This window comes from Triticum aestivum, chromosome 4B (genome assembly GCF_018294505.1).
Source record: "Triticum aestivum cultivar Chinese Spring chromosome 4B, IWGSC CS RefSeq v2.1, whole genome shotgun sequence".
Taxonomy (NCBI): domain Eukaryota; kingdom Viridiplantae; phylum Streptophyta; class Magnoliopsida; order Poales; family Poaceae; genus Triticum; species Triticum aestivum.
Window position 1 is genome coordinate 667,730,057 of NC_057804.1, and position 13,130 is coordinate 667,743,186.

At 44.9% G+C, this 13,130-nt stretch overlaps 1 protein-coding gene and 1 pseudogene across 1 annotated transcript; both read left to right on the forward strand.

Annotated features, from left to right (window-relative positions):
* The first annotated feature begins 4,214 nt into the window (after positions 1-4,214).
* LOC123094037 (cytosolic sulfotransferase 5-like) lies at positions 4,215-5,472 on the forward strand (annotated as a pseudogene).
* A 6,233-nt stretch (positions 5,473-11,705) lies between these two features.
* LOC123094038 (cytosolic sulfotransferase 10) lies at positions 11,706-13,130 on the forward strand. Its single transcript, XM_044516117.1, has one exon. It carries the CDS (start codon positions 11,870-11,872, stop codon positions 12,854-12,856), a length of 987 nt encoding a protein of 328 aa, XP_044372052.1. The 5' UTR covers positions 11,706-11,869; the 3' UTR covers positions 12,857-13,130.

Below are 13,130 nucleotides of genomic sequence, written 5' to 3' on the forward strand. Positions count from 1 at the left end.
CTTGATTCTCTTGCGCTGCACTTTAGCTTCATTCGTCTTCCACTTGCCAACCTCTGGACTCTTGGGCTTAACAAATTTGACATGAGTGTTCTCTTGCACTTGTGATTGCCCCCCGAGTGTAGGATTCTTGATGGTGATCTTGATTACCTCCTTGCCACTGGGTTGCTTGTCAAGCACACCTTGTCTCCCCAAGACCTTGTTGCTCTCATCATTTTTCCTGGGCTCACCAATGACAATATTATTTTTATTAGCTGATTCGGCTATGTTGGGCCGAATTAACATCTTCTTCCCCTCCAAATCCATGGTGTTCATTGGGAAAGGCTGCTTATCAACTTGCATTTCAGAAAAATTCAATCGTCCGTCATTAATGGCCGATTGTATCTGTCGTCGAAAAACATTACAATCATTAGTAGCATGAGAAAAAGAATTATGATACTTGCAATAAGCACGCCGTTTCAGCTCTTCGAACGGCGGTAAAGTATTAGATATTCTAATAATCTTGGCTTGCAACAAAGCATCAAATATTCTATCACACTTAGCAATGTTGAAAGTAAATTTCATCTCTTCATCGCGATTCTTATGAATCGGCTTTAAATCATTGCAAGTAAATGGTTTGGCCTTAGATGGCCAAACAAATTTAGCAGCATAAATATCACCCTCATCGTCCGAGTGGTCACTATCATACTCAACCATATTCATTTTAGGACGATCAGTTTTATATCTATGCACCTCTTTAAGATCTTTGCTTCGGCTTTCTTGAGCCAAAGCCCTTTGCAAGACTTGGTTGATATTTAAAAACTCATGTCCTTCTAGCCTTTCTCTAATGTGAGTTCTCAAACCACTAAGCACAAGATCAGCCAAATCTCTCTCGGTTATCACCAAACTATAGCACCGGTTTTTTGTATCTCTAAATCTCTTGACGTAATCGGAGACCGATTCATCATGCTTTTGTCTAACCGATGTAAGATGTGACAACTTAAGCTCGTTATCACCACTATAAAAATGATCATGAAACTTTTGTTCCAAGTGAAACCATGTAGTAATAGAACCAGGTGGTAACGCAGAAAACCACGAGAAAGCAGTACCGGTTAAAGATAAAGGAAAATAACGTACTCTCCACTCATCTCGTGAACTTGCCTCACCTAATTGTGCCAAGTACTGACTAACATGCTCCCAGGTGGTTTTCGTGCCCTCTCCATTAAACTTAACAAAATCTGGAATTTTATATCCCGGAGGGCATTGAATTGCATCAAAGTATTCTGGATATGGCTTTTGGTAAATACGGTTCCTTGGTAACTCAACTCCAAAATTCTCTCGGAGCATCTTAGCCATCTCCCCTCTAAGATTAGCTAGACCATCATCCACGGTGGACGATGCTTGTGGCGGTAGCATAGGAGGAGTAGGGTTAGTAGTTGCAGGTGTGAATTGTGGCATGCATGCCGAATTGTAATTCGGCAGTGATCTAACAGTGTTTGCTCTTGTAGGTAGGGTTTGGTTCGGCATCACCACCGAACTTGGCATACTCATGATAGGATTAATGGGTGCAGCAACAATTTGATTTGTGGGGCTAGGATAAAAATTCATCGGCACGGGGGGCGCCGATGAAATAGGTAAAGTTGGACTAGGGATTTCTGCGGTAGCAGGCACACCAACATTACCACTGGATGATTGAGGCACACTATTTTTAGCATTACTATTTTCCAAGAAAATTTGGTATAAAAGATTATTGCTATCAGTAATGCGACTATCAATTTCAGCCCATACCTCAGGAGAGAAGGTATTACTTACAGAGGGTTTAACCTGTTCATCATGAAGAGGAGGAAACTTGATTTCTCCAACCGGAGTGATATTGCCTTGACGATCCTTTTTGAACTTAGCAAGGAACTCCTGCATCTCCTTATCTTCACGCGCCTTCTTGTACTCCTCATAAGCTTGGCGATGTTCCTCCGATAACTCCTCAAAATTGGGCTTGATTATGTTATCGGCGTCGATTTCCGAGGGCTTGGGAATCTTGTCGTTGCCAGACATGATGGATGATGATGATGATTGATCTTTTCCCCAGCGGAGTCGCCAAAAAGTGTGTTCGCACACGAACACGTCACGTGTACCCTCGACACCTGGGGTGGTGCACCGCAGCTCACGTCGAAGGAGTCTCACCGGAAGCGCGATTCGCAAGTCGACCGGCGAGAGCTTTTGAAGACCCGAAACCCTACACTCCCGGGAGGGACCCCGTCGGGGATTGCGGCGGCTATGGGCTGCCCTAGGTCGGTCAAGCCGCCCCTAGAGCCTCGGTATTCGCAGCTCTCCAACACGAAGAACGACGAAGAACGGGAGTGCAAGAACGAGGGAGGAACAAAACATAGATGAAAAAGTTGTAGATGCGTTTGCGATTGTGTGTTGTTCAATCGGCCGTCACCTCTCATCTATTTATGAGGCGGCTGGACTTCCCGTACAAGAAAAGGACTAAAAATTCCGTCCAAAGCATCAAAAACCCTAACCTAACTCGGACAGGAATCTTTGGTAATTTCTCGGACCAACTCAGTCTCACCGATTGGTTCATTTCGGTCCCACCGAGTGAACGTTGCCAACTCTATGTATCCTTCTGTAATTTTTCGGATCAACTCGGTCTCACCGATTATTTTGCTTCGGTCCTACCGAGTCAACATTGCCAACTCTCTGGTAAATTTTCGGACCAACTCGGTCTCACCAATCAAAACAACTCGGTCTGTCCGAAATGACTTTGCAGCTTCTGTTTCTGACCTTGTTTTGCCTTCAAAGGTTGCATACGACCTCGGATTAAGACGATTTTATCAACCGCTTCGACGAGACGAAGACAACTCGTGTTGATCATTTTTCCATATGAGGACATCTTAATTGGGTTTCCAACTATTCTTCAATCTGGTGCAACGTGAGCATATCTGAACTTGTCATAACTTTTGCATCCGAGCTTCGTTTTAGACCATTTTCATATCCATCTTGATCTTCTCGAAAAGATCCATCCCGTGGTGACCTCCAATCATAAGTTTGAATTAATCTTGACATAGCTTAAAGAAACTTTACCATTGTGCCACTTTTGAGCGTCAACACCAAGCCTGATTTTGGTTCAGTTTTTAGTGCATACAGGCTGCTTTTCTGTTCAGTGAAATGTGAATTAATCTTTTGTGGCGTGTCCCCTGATGGCAGCGCTGACGACCTAGGCCAGGCGGCGTCTCCCTGACGGCCCGACGGAGAGGGACGGGCATGCGGTCCAGGTAGTGTCCCTGATGATCCGACGACCCGACGCCAGCGAACGGCCAGGCAACGTCCCTGACAGTCCGACGATGATGCACGGCTAGGCGGTCCAGGCAACGACTCCGACGTGCCCCCGCCGGTCGGCCAGGTGGTCTAGGCGACGTCTCCGACAGCCGGCGTCCTTGAAGTTGCGGCGGTGTTGCTACGGCCGAGGCCACACAAAGGCGAGGGGTAGGGGTGGCACAGAGATGTGAGGGGCTGCGTCCTTGAAGTTGTTGCATCGCCGAAGCGAGATGATGGGATGGTGTCGTGGGGCGGTTCGTGTGGTAGTTTCCTTTCCTGTGAAAGATGGAACCAGATTCTCTAACATTGAGAAGAGAAGTCACTTTGCTACAATGCTAGTCTAGTGTAAAATGAAGAAGAAAAGATAGTTAGCAGGTTGTTTACTGTTGATATAAATAATTTAAAATTAATTTTATTTCATCATTAATGGATTTTATGTAATTACTATAAATGTACACAATAGATCATCAATTTATAAATTAATTTAGTGATTTTAGCCTTAATCACGTGGATAGAAAGAAGGAAAGTTAGGGTATTATAGCTTCTCTAACTTTCCTTCTCAATATTAGAGGATCTAGTTCCGTGAAAGGGTACGCAAGGAAGGGGATCGGGGAGAGAAAGGATTGATTAGTTTAAGAATTATAGAGGAACGGAGGGAGTACGAACAACTCCATCCTGAGGGAGTATAAATTCCTCTGCCTTCATGTGCACTCCTCTCTCTAATAGTTTGCATGTCCTAGTTACTGGTGATTTTCTGATAATGAACTGATCCACCTCTCTAGCCAGTGCCACACACCACTGGTTCAGCTGGCAAATGTCCTTGGAGATGCTCTGATCGTGATGACACGAGACAAGATACGCTGGCACTTTGATGAGTGTGGTACCGTACCACAACGCCACCAATATCTTCCTGCTGCTTTTGCTCCAAATTAATGTGTGCGGACATCTCCATAATCACACGGACGTACCATGACGAGATGAGATATATCTGCCATGCCATCGACCCGCACTCTCAAGATCTCAGCGCCATGGATTCTGCTCATGACGACGGCTTTGCGCTGGAGATGGCGGAGCTGCCGCTGGAGACGCGGTGCCCGCCGTTCGCGCTGCGCCAGTACTCCGGCTTTTAGCTGCCGGAGGCGGTGCTGGCGCGCGGTCTCCCGGCGGGGCGTGACCGGTTCGCGCCGAGGCCGGACGACGTGCTCCTCGCCAGCTTCCCCAAGTCCGGCACCACGTGGCTCAAGGCGCTCGCCTTCGCCACCGTGCACCGGGACGCGCACCCACCGTCCGCTGACGACCACCCGCTCGGCCGCCGCAACCCGCACGACTGCGTCCCGTTCCTCGAGATCAGCCTCGCGCGCGCCGACGACGTGGGCGCCGCGGCGGCCGAGCTCGAGGCGCTCCCTTCCCCGCGCGTGCTCGCCACGCACCTGCCCTTCTCCCTCCTCCCCGAGCGCATCCGGAGCCGGAGCCGGATCGTGTACGTCTGCCGGAACCCCAAGGACGCGCTTGTCTCCTCCTGGCTCTTCACCAGGAAGGCGTCGGAGGCCGTGGGCGTTGACGCCGAGTCCTTCCCGCTCCAGGATGCCGTGGAGCTCTACTGCGCGGGGCGCTGCCTCGACGGCCCACAGTGGCGGCACGTGGTCGAGTACTGGGAGGCCAGCCTCAGCCGCCGGAACGAGCACCCGGACAGGGTCCTGTTCCTCAGGTACGAGGAGATGCTCCCCGACCCCGTGAGGAGCCTGAGGACGATGGCGGAGTTGGGGTGCGCCTTCTCCCGGGAGGAGGAGGAGCGAGGGGTGGACCGCGCCATCGTGGAGCTGTGCAGCATGGGGAAGCTCAAGAGCGTGGACGCCAACATGAAGGGGCGGAGGGTTCAGGCGTCAAGGCCGACGCCTTCTTCCGGAAGGGGGTGGCCGGGGATTGGAGCAACCACATGACGCCGGAGATGGGGAAGATGGTGGACGAGGCTGTGGAGGACGGACTCCGGGGGTCTGGTTTTAGCTTCGCCGACACAAGCTTTGCCCAAATGAAAACGACAAGGTCTTGAGGCCAACAAACGCCGTAGTCCAGCACCGGCTCTTTGGCGACCCTTTTTTCAATAAAACACCGTTGTGTACTTCTATATATAGGGATTGACTATTCGTCATTCTGTGTGAGAAATAGTTGCTTTTCACCCCTCCTCATCTATTTTACGATTCGTAAATTTTATCTTATTTCAGACGTAAAAAGAGAACGTAAGATAATATAATCGTCGTAAAAAATATTTTATATTACATAAAATTACGAATGTAAAACATAGTGTAATATATATATATATATATATATATATATATATATATATATATATATAATACAATTTTTCTGGTTTTATGACCTATATTTTTTCTTATGACAAATTTCACGAAGTGAATCAATATGAATATAACTATTTGTATTTTAAATACAATTTATTTATAAAATGATCGTGAGGTTACCTCGGACGAAGAATAACTTATTCTGCACCCTTGTGTATATAGTAAAAAAATTATTTTCAGAATTATTGAATTTTATACACCGTTTTACTAGATTTTTTATGTAGCGTCACTATTCTACACTCACGCTCACTATTCCCACGAGTACATACTCCCATGTGGATCCACCTCCTGAGACTACCCACCGTCGTAGCCACGTTTTAAACCCGTTTAGCTTTCCTGATAATGAGATTATTTTTTGTTAGTTGAAATTGGCCGGAACATAATCCTTTTTTTTATAGGGATAACAATTAACAAAGGTCAGCGTTGAAACTAAACTGCATCGATCTATTCCTCTTGCTACATACCTCGGCGACGACGGCGTCTCTCCTGCCACCATCGATCCACTCTTGGAGCTTCCTCGCGGCTGACGGCGGCTGCGTCTCTCCCACTAACCATGATGCATGCATCAGCATGGAAGAAGACCACGCCCCCATTTCTGCCCTGCCAGTCTCCGGCGTCCAGCGCTCTCCTCTGGCCAGTTCTCCCGTCAGAATGAGCCAAAATTCATACGTGGTACTCCCTCCGTCCGGAAATACTTGTCATCAAAATAGATAAAAGAGGATGTATCTAGACATATTTTAGTTCGAGACACACCACCTCTTATTCATTTTGATGACAACTATTTTCGGACGGAGCGAGTATGTTACTTACAATTGATCTTTTCGCATATGTAAACACATACGCGTCCATCTAGCTAGCTCGTACATACATGTAAATGAAGCTACCTCTTTGTGTTTTGATATATGTACGACGCAGCGCAAAAGTACTATTAATTCTTTTATCCATGAATATTTTATTTGACACTCGGACAACGCCAACGACTGAATCAATCCCGCCATCGGTGACAATATATACATGCGCTCACGTACCTATGCATGCATCACCTCTTCTCACGCATGCTTCACGTATGCTTATATTTTATTTCTATTTCAGATATTTCTATCTTGCTTCGTTTTGTCATTTTTCTTGTTTCAAGGATCAAGTTGGATTCTCATCTAATTCATCCGAACGAATCATCGACAAGCATTCGGGATCAGCGGAGGCTCGACACATGTAGATAGATGTGGCCGACAGCGGCTTGATCGTCGTCCTCACGGCCGGTGGCAGCTCATGACATGCACACTTATCGGCAACATGGCTGGTTGCGGCTCAACGGCGATGATGAGAAGCAGCTAGACTCCGGACGACATCCTCTCTCACCCGCAACACGCGACAAGCGGTGACTTGACGAGAACGATCTGTATCATTATACTCTTAGGAAAGTCTATGTACTAGTGGTACACTATTTTTTTTGGAACTATATTAAATGGATACAGATTACCAGTTCCTATGAATGTATGCTTTTTGGTACATACTCTTTTCCCCAAGGTAATATATATTTACTTGAGGTTGGTATATTTGCTTGTAGTATTTACTTGGGACATAAGTTCTAGATCGCGATTATCTATATGATCAGCATTCTACAAAACATCATTTTGTTCTCAATGGATAGAGGGTATATAATCAATTGGGTTGGAAAATAGTAGGGGTCTCACTTGACATAATGCATGTATTATATACTCCCTCCATTCCATAATGTAGTGCCTATAGATTTTTACAAAAGTCAAACATTGCAAACTTTGACCATATTTATAGAGAAAAATAGGCACATCTAGAATACCAAATGCACATCATTGAATACATAATAAGTTGTATTTTCAGATTATACATGTTTCGTATTGTAAATGTAGACATTTTTCTCTATACACTTGGTCAAAGTTCACAAAGTTTGACTTTCAGAAAAATCTATAGACACTACATTGTGGAACGGAGGGAGTACTAACTAATAAAATTAGTACATACCCTTACAACAAAATGTTAGTATATACCCACCCAGAAAGTAAGTAATGCATACCCTCTCAGCAAAATGCAATGTAGTATATACATTCTCACAAGAAAATACTACTCCCTCCGTTCCCAAATATAAGTCTTTCTAAAGATCTCAACGAGTGACTACATACGGAGGAAAATGAGTGAATCTACACTCTAAAATATGTTTAAATACATTCGTATGTTATAGTCCATTTGAAATGTTTAAAAAGACTTATATTTAGGAACGCAGGGGAGTACCATATACCCCTGAAGAAAATATACTGCTTATTTTGCTGAGAGAATATACCACACACTTTATTAGGGTATATACCACACATTTATTTTGAAATGGAGGGAGTAGTATATAGTCATTCCTAAAAAAACCTCTCAGCAGAATATGGTATATACCCCCTCAATAAAAAAGAGTATATACCCACCCAGGAAAAATGGTAGATATCGTATAACTAAACTGTTGGTTTTCGAACGAGTTTTGTATAGTCTAATCTCGAGTAGCATGTTATAAAGTCGTTTAACTCAAAAGAATAGTGTATACTATAAGTATATACTCTAATTAAATTACTGGACAGTATACATAGAAAACTAGGAGTACATGTAAGTACGTTTGATGAGGTATATATACTGCATAGAAGAAAGAAAACCAACCAAGAAAATGGCGTTGCCTATTCCAACTAATTCTTAACGTAGACGACGCTTGGAGCTGCCTAAGTCCTAGGGATAAGGTGTGCATGCAAAGTAAATAAGCGGCATTGTTTACTAATCTGCATGGCTGGTTGTTACTTGCCGCAAGTGGATCATCCACTAACGAAGGGAGTATGTACTCCTCGGAGTACAAAAGAGGAGAGAGAACAAAAATCATATATATATATATATATATATATATATATATATATATATATATATATATATATATAGAGAGAGAGAGAGAGAGAGAGAGAAGAAAAATCATAATCTCCGTAGAATAAGCCATGACAACATTTTGCTACATCATTGTTCAAATCCCATCACATTTTTTAAAATCATAAACATTCTGGGATTTTCCAAATATTTGTTTTGAAAATTATGAACATTTTTTGAATATGCGAACATATTAAAAATACGAACAGTTTTTAGATCCACAAATATTTTAAGATTTACTGAACATTGTGAAGTACCAAATTATTTAAATGTGAAAAAAAGAAAAGGAAAAAATCGAAAAAGATACTAAAACAGGCCGCCTCACATGGGCCGGCCCAAATGGACTTCTGTGTATTCTCATAGCGCGCAGAACGCATTATAGGAGGTAGTTTTCATGAAGGGCCCGTGCGTTGCAACGGAAGATAAAAATATTATAATCTTCAATGGTCATGACCGCATTTTGCTTTATCAGTGAGAGCCACTATCACTCTCAATTTCGTGAAATCATGAACATTTTTTAAACCTGTGAACATATTTGAAATCATGAACATTTTTCAAATTCAGGAACACTTTTACAAATTTTCGAACATTTTCAAAGATCAAGAATTTTTTTTGAATTCATGAACATGTTATAGTATTTGTAACTATTTTAAAATTGTGAATACTTTTTAAACATTTTTTTGAAGTGGCGAACATTTCTAGAATCAATGGAGATTTTTTCGGAAATTGGTGGAACAATTTTTTATCTCCACAAACATTATTTTATTTTAAATTCTTTTATTGAAATATATGATCATGTTTTAATCAACGAACATTTTGTGAAGGAATAATGTATTTTGTAAGTCCTAATAGTTTTTGAATTTTTAGGATATTTTCATTGTTGATTTTTTTATTGGTGAAATTTTGTTCAATCTCATTAAAACAATAATTCACGCACTTTTTAAAATGGAAGAACATTTTTTGATTTCCAGGAGAATTTATTTCAAAATTTTGAACATTTTTTACAAAATCTCGAACATTTGTTTGAATTGACAAACATTTTTCTAATATTTTATTTAAAATTTCACAATTTTTTAATTCTCTAAAAACAATTGGAGTCTCCAATTATTTAAAGTAGTAAAAAGGAAATTGGAAAAGAAAAAGAAAAAAACAAAATTTCAAAAACAGGCCGCCTGGACATCGGTCTGCCCAAATGGGCGCGCTGTGTCTTCTCCCAACGCGCAAAGCAATATACAGTAGGTCCCTACAACACCGGCCAGCCCAGGCTGGGAATTCCGGTGTGTGAAACATTATTTTATCACTTATAGGTGACATTGATGGGTAATATTTTGCAATTTTGAGGGCAATTTTTGTGATATACAGCCATAAGAAATAGCCCCTTATTATATGAGATGATAGCCTTTTTCGATAAGTGCAGCTGAAACAAAAAAAAAAGGCATATTAATGTGAAGATATATGGCGGTCACTAATCCAATCCTTACAAAAGAAAATCAAGAAGAGGGAAAAACAGATCGAGAAAAACAAATAAGCCAAACAATCATGAAATAAACCCTGGAACCCAGCTCATTACCTCTCCATGCCCAACAAAAAGAAAGAACATGCCGATTATACACATCGACAAAGCATCGTTGTCCAAATCTTGAAGCACCTCATTCTAATGGCTATGCAGTTAACTGGGACTCGGTAAAAAGGAATGAATCAAAAATAAAAAGGATTGAAAGAAATAATAATAAAAGGCGAAATGTGACACAAATAATAATAAAATGAAAAAGGAATAAGGGAAATCATAAGACATACAAAAGGTAAATGAAAATGAAAACAAAAAGAAGAGAAAACAAAAAAAAGTCATACGGATGTGAAGATATATGAGGGTCACTGGTCTGACCAAGAGCATGAAGATATATGGAATTTTGGAGCTCGAGCTCCGTGAAGGCACGTGTGAGTATGCGTATCTGGCAACTCTCGTATAGAAGCCTGTCGAGAAGCATCCAGCATCAACATCGACAAGAGCTTTAGTTATTTACCCAAAACCACCACACTTTAGGCTAGGGTAACAACTTAGTACCACATTCGAGGCAGGGCACAAGGAGCCACCAATTCTGCGCCTAACGAATAACGCAGAGCACTGATTGACGGGTAAGATTGTGATAAAAGAAAAACTGACAGGTTGGGCCCACCTGTCAGTCATGATAATGACAAAGCTGACCAGTGGGACCCCTTTACAGGGCTGATGTGGCACATATTAGTCAAAGTCAATATTTGCCCCCCTTATGTGGACAAGGGTCCCACTTGACATCTTCCAAAATGGGCTCGGCCCCATACATCAGTGACACAACTACATATAAACTTTCTTTTTTAAAACATATTACCGTAAAGAAGCCCAATTTCCTCTCCATCGCCGCCGGCAGAGCTTCGTCCTCCTGCAAGGTAAGCGACCTGCCTCTCCCGCACATCGCCGGCGTCGCGACTGTAAGGGCATATTTCTTCCTACGCGGTTTTGATGATTGATGACAATGCATTTGCGGACTAATCATGTGCATTGAGCTTTTCAGAGATCTCATGTGCACAAGACGATTCGGTGCCCCTCGGTTCCTATCAAAGACGGCGGTTTTTACTTTTCTTTTCGGTGGATTTGAGTCATAGGAAAGTTGTACTATTAAGAGGGGGTCCGCTTCGAAAGGTTAGGTTGGAATCAACACATATACATTTGTTCCTTTGCATCACCTTTCCTTTGCTTCATTGGAAAGCACCGGGCATTTACCCTTGTATATGCGAAGATGAAGGTCTCCAGAGTGATAGAGTTGTTGTGGCGTGCGGTAGTACTATTCAAGGAAGCAGTGGTACCGCAGCTGTCCATGGTAGTACCGCTCTCTATGGTGTTGTACCGTGGCATCTAGCCCAGAACCCTGGCATACACGGTAGTAGGAGCGGAGCATAGTACAACGAATACAACGAATACAACAAATACATGAGTGAGTCCGGCTGTCAGAGCATAGTACAACGAATACAACAAATACTCCAAGTAGCACTTCCAGCTAGTCCTGAATCCTGATCACAGCACTTTCAGAGCAAGATGCGCTTCTCCCACTCCTCCATCCAAATTTATATATATGCATGTGTATATGTGTGTGGAGACGAGAATCAGATCACCAACTTGAACATGATTTCTTGTCTCCCACAAATTATGTGCGCGCATGCTTCATCTCCTCTTCTTTATACACAAAATTCCCCTCTAGGTCCAGCTACATGAACCCCTCTTATAGTCTAGTCTGCCATCAACCTGACTCCGTACCATGGCTTCTCCCTCGGAGCTGCCGGAGCTGCCGCTGGAGACGCGGTGCCTGCCGTTCGCGCTGCGCCAGTACGCCGGCTTCTGGCTGCCGGAGGCGGTGCTGGCGCGCGGCCTCCCGGCGGTGCGCGACCGCTTCGCGCCGAGGCTCGACGACGTGCTCCTCGCCAGCTTCCCCAAGTCCGGCACCACCTGGCTCAAGGCCCTCGCCTTCGCCACCGCGCGCCGTGCCGTGCACCCGCCGTCCGACCACGACCACCCGCTCCGCCACGGCAACCCGCACGACCTCGTCCCGTTCCTCGAGTTTGGCTTCACGCTCGCCTACGACGCCGACGCCCTGGCGGCCGGCCTCGAGGCGCTCCCTTCCCCGCGCCTGCTGGCCACGCACCTGCCCTTCTCCCTCCTCCCCGGCCGCCTCGCCGCCGCCGGCCGCATCGTCTACGTCTGCCGGCACCCCAAGGACGCGCTCGTCTCAGCCTGGACCTTCACCAGGAAGGCGTCGGGGAGCATGGGCGTGGACGCGGAGTCCTACTCGCTCCGGGAGGCCGTGGAGCTCTTCTGCGCGGGGCGCTGCGTAGCCGGCCCGCAATGGCGGCACGTGGTCGAGTACTGGGAGGCGAGCCTCAGCCGTCGGAACGTGCTGTTCCTCAGGTACGAGGAGATGCTCCGCGACCCCGTGGGGAGCCTGAGGACGATGGCGGGGTTCATGGGGTGCGCCTTCTCGCCGGGGGAGGAGGAGCGAGGCGTGCCGCAGGCCATCGTGGAGCTGTGCAGCCTGGAGAAGCAAAAGAATGTGGAGGCGAGTCGGGACGACGGAAGGACGGCAGATGGCATCAAGGCCGACGCCTACTTCAGGAAGGGGGTGGCCGCGGATTGGAGCAGCCACATGACGCCGGAGATGGGGAAGATGGTGGACGAGGCTGTGGAGGACGGGCTCCGGGGGTCTGGTTTCACCTTCGCCGACTCAACTCCGGCCAACCGTGAAAAATGACAGAGTCGAAGCGAACCCAGATCGTCCCCGGCACCACCTACTTCTTGTTCAATAATGCATGCTTTGTGTCCTTGTTTTTGAGTCCGGTGTGCGTGTGCGCGCGCGATGCATATTGTCCACGTACTGTCCATTCATGTATGCGTACTTTTCTTTGGCTTCCAGAACTCAACTCAAGTGAGCTGAAATATGTGTGTGCTTTTAGCATTGAACTGAACCGATATGCTACAACTATGTCCCCAGCTATAATTCAATTGTTACTGTTTGTTAGAATAAA

What these genes read in the sequence shown, in the direction of transcription:
- LOC123094038 (XM_044516117.1), top strand. Translation starts at nt 11,870, where the DNA reads ATGGCTTCTCCCTCGGAGCTGCCGGAGCTGCCGCTGGAGACGCGGTGC.